The sequence below is a fragment of the Lissotriton helveticus genome, chromosome 7 (assembly GCF_964261635.1).
Source record: "Lissotriton helveticus chromosome 7, aLisHel1.1, whole genome shotgun sequence".
NCBI lineage: Eukaryota > Metazoa > Chordata > Amphibia > Caudata > Salamandridae > Lissotriton > Lissotriton helveticus.
In genome coordinates this window covers 18,360,208-18,380,501 of record NC_136068.1, presented here as the reverse complement: position 1 = coordinate 18,380,501, position 20,294 = coordinate 18,360,208, and the positions used below count along the sequence as shown (strand labels likewise).

At 44.5% G+C, this 20,294-nt stretch overlaps 2 protein-coding genes across 4 annotated transcripts in view; one reads left to right on the top strand and one right to left on the bottom strand.

Annotated features, from left to right (window-relative positions):
- The window catches only part of LOC144767943 (cell adhesion molecule CEACAM8-like), a 206,875-nt gene that overhangs the window by 90,748 nt on the left and 95,833 nt on the right, over window positions 1–20,294 (top strand). The window contains exon 3 of one of the 3 annotated variants that reach the window (XM_078651289.1): window positions 1,784–1,931. The exons of the other annotated variants lie outside the window; for them this stretch is intronic. Coding sequence (XP_078507415.1) covers window positions 1,784–1,905 — 122 coding nt within the window. The 3' untranslated portion in view covers window positions 1,906–1,931. Of the gene's footprint in view, window positions 1–1,783; window positions 1,932–20,294 lie in introns of those variants that run through there. 3 annotated transcript variants of the gene reach the window in all.
- The window catches only part of LOC144767944 (uncharacterized), a 124,695-nt gene continuing 114,941 nt past the window's right edge, over window positions 10,541–20,294 (bottom strand). Inside the window, exons 2-4 of the mRNA XM_078651291.1 lie at window positions 17,642–17,908; window positions 15,277–15,365; window positions 10,541–11,671 (exon numbers count right to left, since the gene is read on the bottom strand). Coding sequence (XP_078507417.1) covers window positions 11,648–11,671; window positions 15,277–15,365; window positions 17,642–17,906 — 378 coding nt within the window. The 5' untranslated portion in view covers window positions 17,907–17,908 and the 3' untranslated portion in view covers window positions 10,541–11,647. The remainder of the gene's footprint in view (window positions 11,672–15,276; window positions 15,366–17,641; window positions 17,909–20,294) is intronic.

Genomic DNA, 20,294 nt, shown 5'->3' with positions numbered 1-20,294 from the left:
GAATTAAAAAGAGCTAGGCTGCACTGGCTGTAATACTTTTATTCCTTGCTGTCAGCCCGCTATGTTAAAACCAACATGTTTCATTGCCTGTCTAAATTTACCAGCAACTTCATCAGGGTTTGGGTCTGTGTCTTGTCTGCACCTTATTTTCTCCTTTTATTGTACCAGGTAGCTGCTGTTCATACGTGTACCAGCGCCCCCGTAGAAGAAATTAAAACTCCGGTGTTCGTGGCTATCTTTGTTCATACCGGAAAACTGCCTTAGGTCAGTCTCTCTGTGCAGGTCTATGGCCTCCGCTCATCCCCCTTTTCAGATCAGCACTGGGTCTGGCCCATTATATACAGGGGGATGAGCGGAGGCCATAGACCTGCACAGAGAGACTGACCTAAGGCAGTTTTCCGGTATGAACAAAGATAGCCACGAACACCGGAGTTTTAATTTCTTCTACGGGGGCGCTGGTACACGTATGAACAGCAGCTACCTGGTACAATAAAAGGAGAAAATAAGGTGCAGACAAGACGCAGACCCAAACCCTGATGAAGTTGCCGGTAAATTTAGACAGGCAATGAAACATGTTGGTTTTAACATATCGGGCTCACAGCAAGGAATGAAAGTATTACAGCCAGTGCAGCCTAGCTCTTTTTAATTCATGGGTGTTTCCAAAACCTATGTTCAGAGTTTGGCACACCTTTGGGTCATTAGCACATAAGCACTAATGTTATTTTTTCTCTATTTGCACTATCTTTCGTTCTCCCCTATTTTTCTCCCCTATTTTGTTTAAAGTTGGCAGTAGCTGATGATGAGAACGTGAGGATACAGGCGAGTACCAGTCTGTTTGTTCCTCCCCGGGTGTTGCTCCCGTGAGGCACTGCCAACTTCCCCACACTTTGTTCTTGAATTGGTGAGGTGCTTTCACAGTTGTCACAGTTCCACACATATACAGATTTTACACATTATAAATTATGACCTGGTGGTATACATAAGGGGTTGTACAAAGTTGCCACCCTGGCGGATATCCTAATTAGGTATCTAGTAATTTGTCTTGGAAGATAGGTATCTTCACAAAATACATGGACAGGTCTAGTAGTGGTGTAAGTGGATTGAGTGGGGGGCGGCCTGTTTAAACCCCTTCTTCCCCCTATGGCTCCTATTATTTTATGGGGTTAAGCAGGTATCAACTATTTTTGGATTTCTCTAGGGTCCCTTCATTTGTGAGTGCTATGATGGCAGTGGGTATGTGCCATGACGTTATTCACCACCTGGATGGATATATGTTTGCTTCTGTTGGTATGATATGTATGATTGGCCAACATCTGATTGCCACGTCTGAGTAGTGTCTGTAAGTGAGGCGCATACAAATGCATGCATTGTGCTTTCTCATGGTAGTGGTCAGTGTGCACACCATTGTTAGGCTGTTGGAAGCATGTGTAGGTTGTCAGGTGAGTACAGGGTGTATGCTAACGTGTTCCAGTGTCCTCCACTGCATGAAAAGCTATTATTGTGTGTTTTTCACATGTTAACCACAGCATGGTACAAAACTAAAGGACATGCATTCCATGTATTGGATAGGCTGTGTTAGCCAGTGCGTTACACCACAAGGGTGAAGTGTAAAGCAACTAGATTGTCTCTAGTAGGAGATGTATTTTACATTCTGTTGAGTACCTATGTTGTGTGGTGAGATTCCACATACATGTTCATACAGTTTCTCCCTTTTAACAATTATGAAGTTTGTAGATTGGACTTGTTGTTACAATCTCTTGCTTCATGTCTTCTGTGTGTACAGGTCAAGCCCATCAGAAGAAGGCTTTATGGAAAGCCATTGCCGTTAAAGTGCGGTCCCTGGAGATCTATCGCCTGTGCCCACTGCAAGAAACAATGGTAGGACATAAGACCCTGGACCCGTAAGATCGCTCAAGTCCAGGTGGGGCAGTACTCCCCAGGTCCTGTAGGTGTGCGTCCGAAATTGACTCCCCTCATTGGCCGTATCCTGGCGGTGGCCTACCCAGAGGTCGTTGGGTTGTTGAAGGCCCAATAGCAGCTACAGGGGGTAGGTTTTGTACAGTGTTTGACTGTGTGATTATACTATTGCCTCCTGTCACAGGCAGCATTTTCCTTGCTGCAGATGTAGGTGCAAAAACGTGTGGGGATGACTTGTATTTAAGCATGTATGGGTAGTGAAGCTTCAACCATACTGTTCTTACTAAACTTATGTCCAGGTTCCAGAAAAGAGTGAAGTTAATTTACTTATTTTGTACTTGTAGTAATTCCTGGAAAAATGATGTTTCATGTCACAGACGGTAGGCAGACAAAATATCGATTTTTAAATATCGACATACAATAATGTTGATGTTTAAATATCGAAGGGACAGAATATAGAAGGTAAATAATATCGATATTTTTAATATCGATGGGACAGAATTTCAAAGGTAAGTAATATCGATTTTGTTAATATCGATGTTAGTAATATCGATGTTAGTAATATCGATGTTAGTAATATCGATGTCACTAATATTGATTTTTATATGAATTTTATGTAGATTATTATGTATTTAATATGTATTTTTTTTAAAGTAATTTTAGTACATTTTTTATTTTAGTACCATAGCGGGTTGTGGGTTTATAGGGGAATATGGTGGGAAGTATTTAATTATACTAAATTAATTATTAATTTTTAGGAATTATAAATTAATTTTAATAAATTGATAATTGTTATTAATTGGTAATTAATTTAAATTAATTGATAATTATGTTCTGTAGCGGGTTATGGGTTTATAGGGGAATAGGGTGGGAAGTAATTTAAATGTAATTAAGTAATACTTTATTTTAATTAATTGTTTTTGTTTTTGTTAATTATTACTTGGTAATTCATTTTGATTAATTGATAATTATGTTCTGTAGCGGGTTATGGGTTTATAGGGAAATAGGGTAGTAAATCATTTAAATGTAATTAAGTAATAATTTATTTAAATTGTTTTTGTTATTTATATTGTTAATTAATTATTAATTGGTAATTTTATTAATTTATTAATTGATAATTATGTTCTGTAGCAGGTTATGAGTTTATAGGGGAGTAGGGTGGGAAGTAATTTAAATGTAATTAAGTAATAATTTATTTTAATTAATTGTTTTGTTAATTATATTATTGGTGATTAATTATTAATTGGTAATTAATTATTATTAAGTGGTATTCATTTATTTTTACTTAATTATTCATTGGTAATTATGTTTCTAATAATTATGTATTGGTATATGTAAATAGTTTAGATGTATTTAATAATTTAAAAAAAATATATTTTAAAATATTAATTCATTTATAAGTGTTATTTTCACCTTCTAGGATATCCATCACTTTCCCTACTGTTGCACTCTCTGGAGTGGTAATAGTAATTTTTACCATATGCTATCCAACACTTTCCCTACTGTTGCACTCTCTGGAGTGGGTATAGTAATTTTTACCCCTACGCTATCCAACACTTTCCCTACTGTTGCACTCTCTGGAGTGGGAATAGTAATTTTTACCCCTACTCTATCCAACACTTTCCCTACTGTTGCACTCTCTGGAGTGGAAATAGTAATTTTTACCCTACGCTATCCAACACTTTCCCTACTGTTGCACTCTCTGGAGTGGGAATAGTAATTTTGACCCCTACGCTATCCAACACTTTCCCTAATGTTGCACTCTCTGGAGTTGGAATAGTAGTTTTTACCCCTACGCTATCCAACACTTTCCCTACTGTTGCACTCTTTGGAGTGGGAATAGTAATTTTTACCTCTACGCTATCCAACATTTTATTTTTGGAGTTATAAAAGTATTTTATTCCCTCTGTTATTTAATATATTTTGTATAGTTTTAGCTAATGTAGTATATTAATTAAAAATATTAAAAGTACATTTATGTCTTTTAATTTGTTTTGCATAATTATTTAATTTTTATTTATGTTAATATTTTGTGTATAGATGAATTCGTAATTTATATTTGCAATTATTTATAACTTATTAAAATAATTATTAAAACTGATTATTAAGTATATATGATATGTATGTTTAATTAATTTTTTTATTACATTATGTATATTACTTATTGATTTTAAATAATATAAAATATTTTTAGCTGTTTATTATATTTGTAAGTATTATCTAATTTATTTAACATATTTTTTTAAATTAAAAAACAATATATTTTTTTAAACAATATTTTTGACATTGATATTTTTTTGCCGATATTTTTGTACTTACCTTTTTGTAGATAGGATGTCGATACTGTTGACATCCATATTAATGCTCCGATATTTTTGTACCTCGATATTATGTATTTAGATATTTTGTCAGACATTCGTCACAGACACATGTACGATGTGATGTGTGTATGATGTCCCACACACACCTCGTATATTCTGATGTTTTGCAATGTTGCTCACACAATACTGTGTATGTTTTTGGAGTAAATTTCTCAGATGTGAGATTGCCTACATTGCACAATGGAATAAAGGTAGGACATGTAATTGGACCGCGGCTCTGATGTGAAGCTGCATACATGTGACCATGAGTATATAGTCGATTTGTACAAGAAACTGAGAGGATAGTGAACACATGCGTAAGTTATTCACGATGGATGATCTTATTTCTGCAAATCATGTTTTCTTGTACTTTGTGTAATGTGCAATTTACGTACCAGATGGATGACATGTTGATTTCCACACAAAGCAAAGTGTGTGGATATATCTTCGTTATTTGTGGATACATGGTCATAGAGATCTCCCTTCATGACAATGTCATGACTGTGTTGTTGAATGACGACGTTGTGGACTTTGTGTCTCAGACACTGGACCAGAATGTCCTTTGTTTTTAATGTATGAAATATTTGTGGAGTTCATAGCTCCACTGTTGGTTGTGCTCTCACTGACTGATTACATGTGTGAGCGAAGTCTATGTATAATTTGGTCCTTTTTGTTGGCTCAGATCTTGAGTTATTCTCAATGGTCTAGCATTTTTAGTGGTGACCAAATTCATTATGTTTTGTGTGCTATGCACAGTGTTATGACCACATCTTGTATACATGGGACTCTGATGACCAAGCAAGGCATCCACGGTCAACTTAGGTTTGATACATACATACACTGCAGTGTTGGTGTGGACTGCCAGACCATTATAAATTGTGTAAGTCCTTAGCTGTAGGTGGCATTTGTAGCCCTGTCAATATGTCCTGCTACTGGCCAGTTATGGTTTGACATTTTGTTAATGTAGAAGGTATTAACTTAGTTGCAAAATCCTCCAAAGGACACAGTGAACTATGTAATGTTAGTGGATGAAATGTCTTCAGCGTCCTTACACCTATTTTAACCATCTTTTCTGCATCGACAGGGGCAGGCAGAGGAGATGTTGCTGGAGACGTTGAGGATACAGCTGGCCAGAGTGGCTCTGCTCAGGGTACTGACAGTGACAGAGCTACTAGTACGGAGGGTGAGCAGCGTGCACAGGAGGAGCAAGTGTCAACCTCTTCATCAGATTCTCCCTCCAGTGTCCGCTCTGTGGAGGTGGTGGACAGCCCAGGACTTGAGACCACATCAACCTTGCCCTCCACCTCCACTCTCTTATCCACCCTCCCTGCTGGTCCCCACAAATTAGTCTGGCTCCGAAACCAAAAGGTGCAGAATCTCTCCTTTGGCCAAGGCAACTAATCCCCTGCCCCGTGGCCCCAGCTGCCTTGAGTGAGAAGGCTATTGACGTCCTGAGACTCATCTCTGTTGGGCAGGATGTACTGCTGAAGGCCCTACAATGCCACTCCACTGTATTGGCCCAGATGCTGGAGTTCCTGGAGGGAATTCACAGTAGTATGTCTATACTATAGAGGTTGTTTCAGGCTCTGGCCTTCTTACTGATGCCATCCTTCCCCTCAGCCAAGTTTTCCTACTGACCTCCTGCCTCTTCCCAGAGCCAAAACCCTGTTCCTATACATTTTCATCCAAACGCAAACATAAGCAGACATGCAGTCCAACATCTACATGCCCCACAACACCCTGCAAGTGCAAAACAATTGACATACATGCATCCACTGACCAGGTCCAGCCCACACATACAGACTGAGCATGCACCAACAGACACAAGCCAGACACAAACAACATCAGACCCCCAGACACTTGCACCAACCGCAGGCACACCCACAACAGTGATATACAGTCCCTCAACCTCCCTGAGCCCACCAATTGCCACTCCACCTGCCCAGGATCCCATGGATGACCCTCCTGTACCTAGTGACGTTCTTTCTGGGCCAACCACTGCCCCACCTATCTTTGACGAACCAACCTCACCCAATTACAACCTCATTTCTCCCTTGTTTGTTGTTTTGAGGTGCCTGGCCTGCTTACTAGATGCCCCTTCCTGAGGAGATTCCTCAAGCAGTGTCATGTTTGGCAAGTACCTTGATGCAGAAATGTGCTCATGCACTTTGGAACATTGGATTGTCTATTGGCCTTAAACATGGTTAACTTTAATAAAAGAGGGGTTTTTTTTAAGTTAACTCCCGCATCCTGTCTTTTAGGTAGTTTTAGCTGTATCTAGTACCTATATTATATAATTGAACTCTGATGTAATTTTGATGAGTTTTGAGATGCCCCCGGGTGAGTCGTGCGCTATAGAAAATTATAATAAAATAACATAACATTTGAGGTTTTTTGGTAAGTGGTATTTGTAATGTGACCTTTGTACATGTTGTGTAGTTTCACTAAATCGTAGAACATGTTCATGGTATGGTCTAGTGTCCTGTAGACCAACTGATTGTGTGTGTGTATTTGCTTTAGTTTGTTTGTTTATTTTTTTGATGGTCAGCAAGAATTATCTTGCCCTGCTCCCATTGATATAAGTTGCTTATGTTTAAGTATTTTGTGTACTCACAGGGCTCGAAAAATCCACTTGCATGCTCGCATTAGCGAGCGGGATTTAATAAGGCCAAGTCATTTTTAGGTCCTACTTGCCAAGAGGGAAGACAAACTGACTTTGGACCACCGTCTCTGAAAGCAGAGCAAACTGTGACAAGATAGCAAGATTTAAAGACATCTTTATTGCTCACAAAGTGAATGAGCAATAAATTTGCCTTTAAATCTTGTTAACTTGTCACATTTGCAGGTCTAGCACCAATTTTATGATTTTTCGAGCCCTGACTCAATGAGGCCATTCCGATTCGGTAAAATCCCCTACGATTCGCCGTACGGAGCATTTTTCCGCTACGATTCGTACACCTACAACGTCCCCGTACGTACGATGAAGTACGATCCTAACCCAAAGCATAGCTACGTACGAATCGTACCAAACACCATACGACCAAAAAATACCTACGATTCATATCCGGGTCACTCAGTACGCGCCGTCAGTACATAAACAGGCAGCAGTTTCCTGCCCAGCAAGTACGATCCGTGTCGACGACACTTCGTACGACCCTATTGCTATGGGAGCAGAAAACGTCCGTAAAAGCAGGGTCCGGCCCGACGCGCACCCCGGTACACGACAGACACGCCATGAACCCCATCGGCCGAGTCATCCCAGTCCTGTACGCCTACGACCTGGTGCACAGAAACCGACTACTGCGCATACGGTGAGAAAAACGTACTGCAACAACGGAAGTGTACTTGTACAGTGCGTCACACGCTCGCGTATGGCACCATTGCAATAGTGCTACGAGCCGCACACACGCCATTAATGTTGGGGTACGGTGCATCACACGCTCGCGTATATCACCATTGCAATAGTGCTACGAGCCGCACACACGCCATTAATGTTGGGGTACAGTGCGTCACACGCTCGCGTATATCACCATTGCAATAGTGCTACGAGCCGCACACACGCCATTAATGTTGGGGTACGGTGCGTGATATCTGAGGGGTGGGTGCACAGGACTCCCAGCAGTGCCCAGACATAAGAGGGGTGGGTGCAGAGGACTCCCAGCAGTGCCCAGACATAAGAGTGGTGGGTGCAGAGGACTCCCAGCAGTGCTCAGACATAAGAGGGGTGGGTGGATATCACTCCCAGCAGTGCCCAGACATATGAGGGGTGGGTGGGTGGGTATGACTCCAGCAGTGCCCAGACATATGAGAGGTGGGTGGATATGACTCCCAGCAGTGCCCAGACATAAGAGGGGTGGGTGCAGAGGACTCCCAGCAGTGCCCAGACATAAGAGGGGTGGGTGCAGAGGACTCCCAGCAGTGCCCAGACATATGAGCGGTGGGTGGATATGACTCCAGCAGTGCTTAGTTATGAGGGAGGCATTATCATCAGCATACCACAACTACATGGGGGGATGTTTACATCCCTAACCTGTGAGAGTCCTGATAGTGCCATAGCAACATATCACTTACGGAGGATAGATTTCTGTCACACACTGCGTGATACACCGCATGTGGGTGTGATGTCAGATCCCACATGCATACCCACCCATGTAGGTTGCAGGAAACCTACACACCCTACCATCATGACACAATAGTGTATAGTCATGTAACAGCCCATCAAACAAATAGAGCAAAAGGGAACACACACACTGTCATGTACATCCCTGGCCTGATATGAATTTCCAGGTGGTGGTCAGACCACCAACATGTACTCTCTCATGGAAGGAAAAGGGTTTAAACCCCTTAGATAAAAAGCACAAAATTGTGAGTCTTGTGCACAAATACCCTGCATAACAAATCCAAACATAAGGGTAAGGCTGTGAATATACATCTGCATAGTGGGAAAAAGGGTGAATGTGTCCAAGAAGGCATTTCTACATACTAAAAACCCAAGTACAGTGAGTAGCATGGATGGCACAGACTAATGAGCAGTACACATCTGTGAGCAGGCATGGCCATTGCTGAAGGGAACGTTCAACAAAATAGGAAATCTGCAGACTTGTCAGCACAACAATTGTGCAACTGTCTGTATGTTATGTTATATTATGTTATGTTATTGATTTTTGTCATGCGCACAGCTGCTCCAGCGAAGGAGCGTCCTGGCGCAGTGACAAGGTAGGACACAACATAACAGAAAACTAGACAGGGAAGACCACTAGGAAGACAGATTAAAACAAGAGGGTTTTGATAGCTTTCCGGAAAAGCATAAGGTCCTCCAACAGGCGAATTTCAGCCGGGAGGGAATTCCAGATGGTTGCGGCTTTGACACTAAAAGAGCGTCCGCCCGCCCGGCAGAGCCAGAATCGAGGGACAACAGCAAGAGCCTGGCCTTGGGAACGGAGGGTACGTGTAGGAACGTAAAAGGACAGGAGGCTAGACATAATTTGGGGGCCTATACCCTTCAGAATTTTAAAGGTCAAACAAAGGACCTTGAAATGAATTCGCTTCCTCACTGGACAAAATCTGGGCAGGCCAACGATCGCTCTAGCCGCAGCATTTTGTACCCGTTGTAAGCGGGTAATTTCAGCCAGGTTAGCCCCCACCAGGAGAGAGCTGGCATAATCCAGGCGGGAGGTGACAGTGGCCTGGATTACCAGCTGCCTGGTTGGGGCATCAAAAAACTTAAGGACAGGTCTTAAGCCCCTAAGGAGGCCAAAACAGCACGCTGCTGTTTTCTTAGTATGTCCCACAAATGTAAGACCAGCATCCAGCCAAACTCCCAGATTTTTTAATTCCGATACCGGAGTTGGAGTTGGTCCCAGCTCTGCCGGCCACCATTGGTCGCCCCATAGTTCCACTCTCTTTCCGACAATCATAACCTCTGTCTTGATGGCATTAAGCTGGAGACAGTTCCCTGTCAATCAGCTGGCCACCGCCTTCAGTCCATTCTGGAACCTGGGGGCATCTTGTTCCGCATCCCCGCTGAGAGTAACCGCCAGCTGCGTGTCGTCGGCATATGAGACCAAGGTCAGGCCCCACTGCCTAGCGACCTCAGCCAGCGGTCTCACGTACAGATTGAATAACGTGGGGCTCAGCGAGGATCCCTGCGGAACCCCCATGGCCAGTGGCTGGAACTTGGACTTGAAGGGAGGGATGGCCACACAGAAGGAACGACCGTCCAGAAAGGAGTGGAACCACTGCAAAGCCTGACCCCTGACGCCAATCTCCTCGAGCCGGTGCAATAGGATGCTGTGGGAAACCGTGTCAAAGGCGGCGCTGAGATCTAATAATATCAGCGCCGCCGTCTGACCAGCATCCAACACCGCTCGCAGATGCTCTACCATCACGAGGAGGGCGGTCTCCGTGCTGTGCCCAGCACGGAAGCCATTCTGCGTGGGGTCAAGGGCATTGGTCCGGACAAGATGTTCTGACAAGGCCAGATTGACATGAGCCTCCGTTATCTTCGCCGGCCAGGGTAACGAAGTAGTGAAGATCTCATGTGTCACTGAGGAAGGGACACTCTTTGGGACAATGTCTGTATGGAAACTGAACACACACAAACAAAGAGTAATTGCTGCAACATTGTGATGGCACATAGATATCATGGTCCACCTCATCGCCAACATAAAATAGACATCTTTCACAATCCCAAAACATTACCATGACACCAACTCCTAGGCACACAGCACCTAAAGCAAGTACCTGAAATGCAATAGTTCTGAATGAAAAATAAAATGCTTTATTCAGCTCCAAAGGACAATGATTTAAAAAATGAGTCCCGGCTCAAACAAGGCCAATGGCCAGTCCACATAAAAGTCTGGTTGGGGGACGTTGGAGAGGTTGTAGACCCCAAACTTGCCTGCACATGATGGAGCTAAAGGGTTGTTGACCCGTAGGGGGCATCATCTGGGTCAGGGACCGGCACCACAGGGACAGTAGAGGGAAGGGTAGGTGTTGTGGGTGTAGGGGGGAGGAATCCTCCTCAGTGGCTTGTGCAGCGCCAAAGGTGGAAATATATTCAGCGCTGCACACTGCTGCCAGTTCAGCCAGACCACCACCTGCACCCGGGGACACAATGGGAGTGAGTCTTGTGGACTTTGTCTATGTCTGCGTGCTTGCCGTCTGACCCCAGTCCCTGTGGGTGTGCCTGCATCCCCCTCAGATTGCGTGCCAGGAGATCTGCGCTTACACCTTTGTGGTGGTGTGCTGGTTGTGTCTGATGGTGTGCGTGATCTTGTGTGTCTGCGTGTGCTCTGGAAGGTATGGGAGAGGAGGGTGTGGATGTGTCCGAAGGAGGGGGTGGACGGACCGCTGCAGGAGGGCAACTGCTGCCGTCAGTGAGGAGTCCATGGATGATAGAATCCGACGCTGGGCAGACATCGTAGCTGACATGCCCTCCATGAATGACAACAACTGTGTCAGTATTGTAGTGTGGTCATGGAGGACAGTCAGCATTGATGTCTGACCAACATGAATCTGCCGGAGTAGGTCCACAGACTCGGCACTGAGGGCAGCAGGGGAGACAGGGGCAGGGGCTGCGGTGCCGCAGACGAAGGAGACATGGGGGGCAGCATGGACAGAAGGGACTCTAGCACCTGGGAGGGTGAAAATGGGTCTGGAGGAGGTGGGGACAGACACAGTGATGGAAGATGGTGTCGTTGCATATTCCTCCTCCTCCTGGTAGTCAGAAGCTGAGCCGTCCGCATGGTAAGAAGTGTCGCCTTCCAAAGGTCCGGCCGCCTGACTCCCCTCACCCTCCGTGCCACTCGCTCTCTCCGACTCCTCAGTGCTGGTGGCACTGCGGCTGGGTCCCTCCTCCTGGTGCGTGCTCATGTCTGTGTTGGTTGATGATGCTGTGGGCAAGGAGAAGAAACACAAATGCATCAGTCACCCGTACACATCTGATACATGAGCACAAAATCAGTTGGTCACACTGCCAATCATGGCATACATCATGAGTAACAGCCAGATAGCTCAGCACATATTTGAGACTAGTACTGCCCAGTTGGTATAGACACAATGCTACTTGGACACAAGGATACAAAGAACAGACCAGGCCACAACTTGAATGAGAGTCACACTGAGGAGCTTCTGTTTGTTTACAGGAGAGCCGATCTATACAATGAAGTGATGCCACCTCAAGTTCACAAAGAATTAAACAGTTGTGTTGCCCCTCAGGGCAAACTAACACACCACACTCCCCAAGGTGACACCACACTCCGAGCCCTGTAAGTACATTTTGGTGAAAACTAATGTCACAAATTGTTGGCACCTTGGGACTCACCATACTTCACACCTTCAACATGTATTGAATGTATAAACTAGCCATCTTGTGAAGATAACATGTATGTGCCTGCATGAAAGATCTCTCACAAGGAAATGCACACCAAAAACATAGACACATTCATTGAAACAGCTGGCACACTTTAAGATGGAACACTGTTAGAAACAAATGGCGTGGACCATATACCATTTTAATACTGATCCTAACTTTTGCTTAAAGATTGTAATTATCTCTTTGACACCTTTTCCAGATTTCTTTTTCTGTTTTCTTGAAGCACCAATCACACTTCTGATCACTTCTACCTTTGCACGTTCCTCTTTGGGGCAAATTCACCTACAAATGTAATTTGTGTACTAACGTGAATCATTGATAATTTTTCTATTTGACATCATGAATTGATATGGTGAATAACGAACAAGAACTCCTTGATAGGCAATGAAATAAATTGCTTGGTAAGAACTAAATTCGGTCTGTTGCCGCTTCTCTTTCTATGAATGTATTTATTACAATGAGGTGGCGAATTATAGTTACATGCTCTAAATATTTCTGGACCTATTGACTACGTACTGACTATTGCAGCATACAAATTGAGGTCTAGGACCACTGTTTTCTCTATCGACTTACACCCAGGTCCATGACCATTTGGGTTACCCCATTTTTGATAATGGTTAACTTTGCAAGTCAGGCACACACCACTGCTTACTAGTAACATCAGATGGCTATAGCTGTTCAAACGCCATGCATCTGTGGTGCAACACTTCACATACACACTCACCCAGATGACAAGGAACATTCACACACTGCAATGTCCATGAGATTAAACACATCATTTGTACAATATCCCCACAGGTCCCCACAAGTCATACACAGCTGTGAGTACAGTCTGCTGTCACTCTGGGTAGAACACTGTTACACCTCAGGACATTTTGGAATAAAGCCACCAAGGTCTTGCACGCCTGAATGTGTCACGCACTATGCAGTGAATGTCACAGTAAGCACAATGCAAGTGAGCCCAGACATAAGAGGGGTGGGTGCAGAAGACTCCCAGCAGTGCCCAGACATAGGAGGGGTGGGTGCACAGGACTCCCAGCAGTGCCCAGACATAAGAGGGGTGGGTGCAGAGGACTCCCAGCAGTGCCCAGACATAAGAGGGGTGGGGGCACAGGACTCCCAGCAGTGCCCAGACATATGAGCGGTGGGTGGATATGACTCCCAGCAGTGCTCAGTTATGAGGGAGGCATTATGATCAGCATACCACAACTACATGGGGGGATGTTTACATCCCTAACCTGTGAGAGTCCTGATAGTGCCATACCAACACATCACTTACGGAGGATAGATTTCTGTCACACACTGCGTGATACACCACATGTGGGTGTGATGTCAGATCCCACATGCATACCCACCCATGGAGGTTGCAGGAAACCTACACACCCTACCATCATGACACAATAGTGTATAGTCATGTAACAGCCCATCAAACAAATAGAGCAAAAGGGAACACACACACTGTCATGTACATCCCTGGCCTGATATGAATTTCCAGGTGGTGGTCAGACCACCAACATGTACTCTCTCATGGAAGGAAAAGGGTTTAAACCCCTTAGATAAAAAGCACAAAATTGTGAGTCTTGTGCACAAATACCCTGCATAACAAATCCAAACATAAGGGTAAGGCTGTGAATATACATCTGCATAGTGGGAAAAAGGGTGAATGTGTCCAAGAAGGCATTTCTACATACTAAAAACCCAAGTACAGTGAGTAGCATGGATGGCACAGACTAATGAGCAGTACACATCTGTGAGCAGGCATGGCCATTGCTGAAGGGAACGTTCAACAAAATAGGAAATCTGCAGACTTGTCAGCACAACAATTGTGCAACTATCTGTAGTGAAGATCTCATGTGTCACTGAGGATGGGACACTCTTTGGGACAATGTCTGTATGGAAACTGAACACACACAAACACAGAGTAATTGCTGCAACATTGTGATGGCACATAGATATCATGGTCCACCTCATCGCCAACATAAAATAGACATCTTTCACAATCCCAAAACATTACCATGACACCAACTCCTAGGCACACAGCACCTAAAGCAAGTACCTGAAATGCAATAGTTCTGAATGAAAAATAAAATGCTTTATTCAGCTCCAAAGGACAATGATTTAAAAAATGAGTCCCGGCTCAAACAAGGCCAATGGCCAGTCCACATAAAAGTCTGGTTGGGGGACGTTGGAGAGGTTGTAGACCCCAAACTTGGCTGCACATGATGGAGCTAAAGGGTTGTTGACCCGTAGGGGGCATCATCTGGGTCAGGGACCGGCACCACAGGGACAGTAGAGGGAAGGGTAGGTGTTTTGGGTGTAGGGGGAGGAATCCTCCTCAGTGGCTTGTGCAGCGCCAAAGGTGGAAATATATTCAGCGCTGCACACTGCTGCCAGTTCAGCCAGACCACCACCTGCACCCGGGGACACAATGGGAGTGAGTCTTGTGGACTTTGTCTATGTCTGCGTGCTTGCCGTCTGACCCCAGTCCCTGTGGGTGTGCCAGCATCCCCCTCAGATTGCGTGCCAGGAGATCTGCCCTTACACCTTCGTGGTGGTGTGCTGGTTGTGTCTGATGGTGTGCGTGATCTTGTGTGTCTGCGTGTGCTCTGGACAGGTATGGGAGAGGGGGGCGTGGATGTGTCCGAAGGAGGGGGTGGACGGACCGCTGCAGGAGGGCAACTGCTGCCGTCAGTGAGGAGTCCATGGATGATAGAATCCGACGCTGGGCAGACATCGTAGCTGACATGCCCTCCATGAATGACAACAACTGTGTCAGTATTGTAGTGTGGCCATGGAGGACAGTCAGCATTGATGTCTGACCAACATGAATCTGCCGGAGTAGGTCCACAAACTCGGCACTGAGGGCAGCAGGGGAGACAGGGGCAGGGGCTGCGGTGCCGCGGACGAAGGAAACATGGGGGCAGCATGGACAGAAGGGACTCTAGCACCTGGGAGGGTGAAAATGGGTCTGGAGGAGGTGGGGACAGACACAGTGATGGAAGATGGTGTCGCCGCATATTCCTCCTCCTCCTGGGAGTCAGAAGCTGAGCCGTCCGCATGGTAAGAAGTGTCTCCTTCCAAAGGTCTGGCCGCCTGACTCCCCTCACCCTCCGTGCAACTCACTCTCTCTGACTCCTCAGCACTGGTGGCACTGCGGCTGGGTCCCTCCTCCTGGTCTGTGCTCATGTCTCCTCCTGTGTTGGTTGATGATGCTGTGGGCAAGGAGAAGAAACATAAATGCATCAGTCACCCGTACACATCTGATACATGAGCACAAAATCAGTTGGTCACACTGCAAATCATGGCATACATCATGAGTAACAGCCAGATAGCTCAGCACATATTTGAGACTATTACTGCCCAGTTGGTATAGACACAATGCTACTTGGACACAAGGATACAAAGAACAGACCAGGCCACAACTTGAATGAGAGTCACACTGAGGAGCTTCTGTTTGTTTACAGGAGAGCCGATCTATACAATGAAGTGATGCCACCTCAAGTTCACAAAGAATTAAACAGTTGTGTTGCCCCTCAGGGCAAACTAACATACCACACTCCCCAAGGTGACACCACACTCCGAGCCCTGTAAGTACATTTTGGTGAAAACTAATGTCACGAATTGTTGGCACCTTGGGACTCACCATACTTCACACCTTCAACATGTATTGAATGTGTAAACTAGCCATCTTGTGAAGATAACATGTATGTGCCTGCATGAAAGATCTCTCACAAGGAAATGCACACCAAAAACATAGACACATTCATTGAAACAGCTGGCACACTTTAAGATGGAACACTGTTAGAAACAAATGGCGTGGACCATATACCATATACATGGTCCAACGGAGGTCTTGATGGCTTGAGACACATTAGTTTGTACAATTGACAACAAAGGAGTCTCAAGCACTCACGACCGCTGTGGGAACATGTATATGGAATCAAGGCACTACATTAATCACTAACACTGGCCTCCTTCAAAAGCTGATTGCTACTTCCAAAAAATTGCAAATGTTGTTTTGTGTGCACTACCTTGTGAGAAAACTATAATGCAGGCACATAAGTGTAACCTACACATTTTGGCATATGAACACATTCAAAACATAAACAACTTTTAACAAGTGTTGGGAGTGCCAAGGTACATTCATCAATGTGAGACAACTTCAAATGTGTCAGTCCGCACAGGGGCATCTATTACCTGACCATACAGTTGCTAGCACATAAGACCCACTGGCTGTCATGTGAAGTGGCCCACATGTCCCAAATCAGGACAATGCTCAAGCTAATGGGCCTGCAATTGTGAATAGCTAAATATTTGCTGCATCGTGGACACACCATGATCCTCATGCAAAATGTCAACACAGAAGTGTGCACAATAAGACAAAACAGCGTTGCACCAGAACTACATATATGTGGCAAAAATGAATTAGGCACAATCATGTCTGGAAACAAATGACATAGGCTGTCAAGCCCCAAATGAAAGCACTGTCCACCATCACAGGGGAAGTGCATGGTGAAACATGGACCAGCCAATTCTCACACACAGGTCACAACTGCCAAGGCCAAATCGGGCAGACCCATTGGACCTCTCCTGCACAACACCCCTATCCCTCAGTCAATGTGATAGATACAGCTCAAGAAGTGAGAACTCTGAATCGGGGTAACAAAAACTCTGCAGCAACATTGTAAAAGGCAACCCAAGCTCACCTTGTGGGGCTGCCAATACATATTAGTCACAAACACCCAACAACAGATTGTTGTGAATAGGCACAAAGGCACTGCCCAGTGTGAGTATGCACAAGCCAAATTTTGTATCCATGTCCAGTGGGAACATGTAGCAGACACAGGATAAATACAAACTATGCCAGGGAACAATGCCACTGAGGCAGACCCATGCTGAACCCACATAGAATGGGCACAGTGTTGGATGACACACATAATTAGGATGTCTGGGTGTCTCAGGGGAGTGTGGTGGGCACACTGATCCGTGGGTCTGGAATGAGCTGACTATAACAGTAAGAACCGTCATGGCACTATGCATATCTTCAAAATAATGTACATCATGTCTGACAACACAACATGGGTCATGCATGCTGCAAGGGTGTGCAGTTGAAACCTCACACTCCTATGTTGAGACTCATCATCAGTGCAAACAAATGTTAAGCCCTAACACAGTGCACAGGTCATGGCACAGGCAAGGTCACAACACATGTCACAGACCACCTTCCCACATGATGCACTAATCAATGTGCAGTATAAATAACGTGCACCCTAGATGAGCATGTGCATATTTGAATGCACACAGACCAGGGGACACATGTGAAGGAGGGGAAGGGATGAAAAAGAGCACCAGCTGATTATGGGGAATTTAAAATACACTGCACATATAACCTGTCTGACCAGACACCCCAACTGTGGGAGTGTTTCCAGGCTTCTGAGCACCTCAAGAAGCAGGTGACACACAACACAACAAACAAACATGTACCTACCCCCTCCTTGCTGCTGTCTCTCCTGCAACTGCCTATCCATGTCGGGAAAGACCACAGCCAGGACCCGGAGCTTGTGGGGAGTGAGGTGACGGCTGCCGCCATGCCGGCGTGGAGCTTCCAGCTTCAGCTGGACCCGGGCGATACGCCGGGTCCAGCACCGGATGTCCTGCCACCTCTTCTGAATTTTGTGCAGCTTCCGGCGATGGCCCCCGCAGTCCGACAGCCCTGACGATCTCCAGCCATATCTCTCCCTTCTCGTAGGCATACCTGTCAGGAAGACAAAGTTAAACAACATCACTACACCTGCTCTATCTCCCAGAGACACACACGTGCACACCATTGGTAATGTGAACAGGGCATAGGATGCTGACAGGACTTGCATCATTGTCCATGTGAATTAGGCCTGTGGACAAACCCCAATGCACTACATGGCATTGAAAGGCAACAGATGGCGTAACAAATGCAACACACACACTGATCATGGCACACATTGGAGAACACATGCAACTGCAGGGTGTGGGACAGCACGTGACAAGCAGTCACATGTCTAACTCCACTTAACAACCCTCAGCAGACCAGACAGACACACCCTGGCACAGATCACTCGCCCGTCACTGACAACAGTGGGAACAACCCTCACTTTGCACATGTGCCACTTCACAAAGAGGTGTAACAGGTGTCGTGCTAACTTTGCAAGTCAATAGAGAAAACAGTGGTCCTAGACCTCAATTTGTATGCTGCAATAGTCAGTACGTAGTCAATAGATCCAGAAATATTTAGAGCATGTAACTATAATTCGCCAGCTCATTGTAATAAATACATTCATAGAAAGAGAAGCAGCAACAGACCGAATTTAATTCTTACCAAGCAATTTATTTCATTGCCTATCAAGGAGTTCTTGTTCGTTATTCACCATATCAATTTATGATGTCAAATAGAAAAATTATCAATGATTCACGTTAGTACACATATTACATTCGTAGGTAAATTTGCCCCAAAGATGGACGTGCAAAGGTAGAAGTGATCAGAAGTGTGATTGGTGCTTCAAGAAAACAGAAAAAGAAATCTGGAAAAGATGTCAAAGAGATAATTATAATCTTAAAGCAAAAGTTAGGATCGGTATTAAAATCACCGTCCAAAACATCCACCTGGCCACAGTAATAATTGAGTATGTAGTCATTCAAATACAAAAATAGGACATAAATTCCTAGTTGGGCACGTCAATTAAAGATCAGCAAAGGTCCAGGTGAGGTCAAGGAGTGGGCGTCGACGTTTCGACTCGTCTAGTGGCCTGACGGGTAAGTTAAACCTTGGCCGTGCGAGTCTTCATCAGGACAAGAAGAAATGGGGGCAATTTCACCAAAGCTTGGTCTCCCCGAGTAAGACAGAACATACAAATTGTATTCGTGGGTGGACTTTCTCACACCGGGAAAGGGTTGAATTTACCTTGAGTCGCGGTCACTGCATTCGGCAAAATTCCATCGCGCGATGGAATTTTGCCGAATGCAGTGACCACGACTTATAGGCGGAATACCTTCTTTTCCACTGACACGGCGGAGCATCTATCAGTGAATTAACTTAGTTAATGGGGATTTCGTGAGCCCCGGGGGACCCGCCCTTTTCAAGGTACACTGTGGTGGACCAACGGCCCCCTTGTCCTAAACCCTGGAGTTCAGCTTGATTTATGTGGAGGCGCCCTGGTGACATTTTCGTTCATATGTCTAGTGTCATCTTTTTGAGCACATGAACTCCTCAAGGTTCAAAGTTCAAAAAGTACTTTATTCGGTAAAAAGACAATAACCATAAAAGTAGCGACATGAAATTTACAATTTTGCACAGGGAAATTAAAAAAGTGTCAAATCTATTACATGTCATTTCATTTCATCACCACCAATTGTTTTCCGTAATTTAAAAACATGTTTAAAAATCTTAACACTACAGCAACAGTTAAAACCGTGTCCATTCTCTGAAATTCTAAAAAGGCTGGACAACATCTGTTTAAATTAATTTCTTTAAGGAATGGGATTATGAGATTCCTACGTGGCATAGTATAAAATTTACAAAAAAATAAAATGTGGATGTCAGATTGGGGCGAGGAATCATCACACGGGCAAGTAGGTAAATTTCGCAACCATGTATTCATTTCTGAGAAGGACAAGAGTCTAAAAACTATGTTTAATCTAAAACGGGTCAAGCGAAATCGGTCATAATTGGACATGGGGAGAGTTAAATATGCTGTACTTTGTTGCCAGTTAATAACAAGATGTGCGAGGTAACTGTCTTTTTATTCATTTCCTCTCGCCTTCTCTTGTCTTCGAGGTATTCCAAGCATAGTTTTTTCAGCAGTTTTCTGGGTATATTTATCATGGTAAGTGGGTCCTCATAGTATTGACGGCAACCAATTTGAGTCATAAAACGTTTAACGTAAACTAGCCAATCAAGTCTACCCACATTTTTCATTTTTAATACGTCCTGCAACATAGCCCGATTCATGACACATTCGTTAGTTGTCCATACCCTATGCCACAAGAGGATGGGTTGTGTTCTAATTATATCCGAAATATGAGGTTGTCCCAGTTCAATATGACAAATGTGAGTCGAAACACTTTGTGGTACCGCTAGGACGTCCCTCATAAATTTATTTTCGGCTATT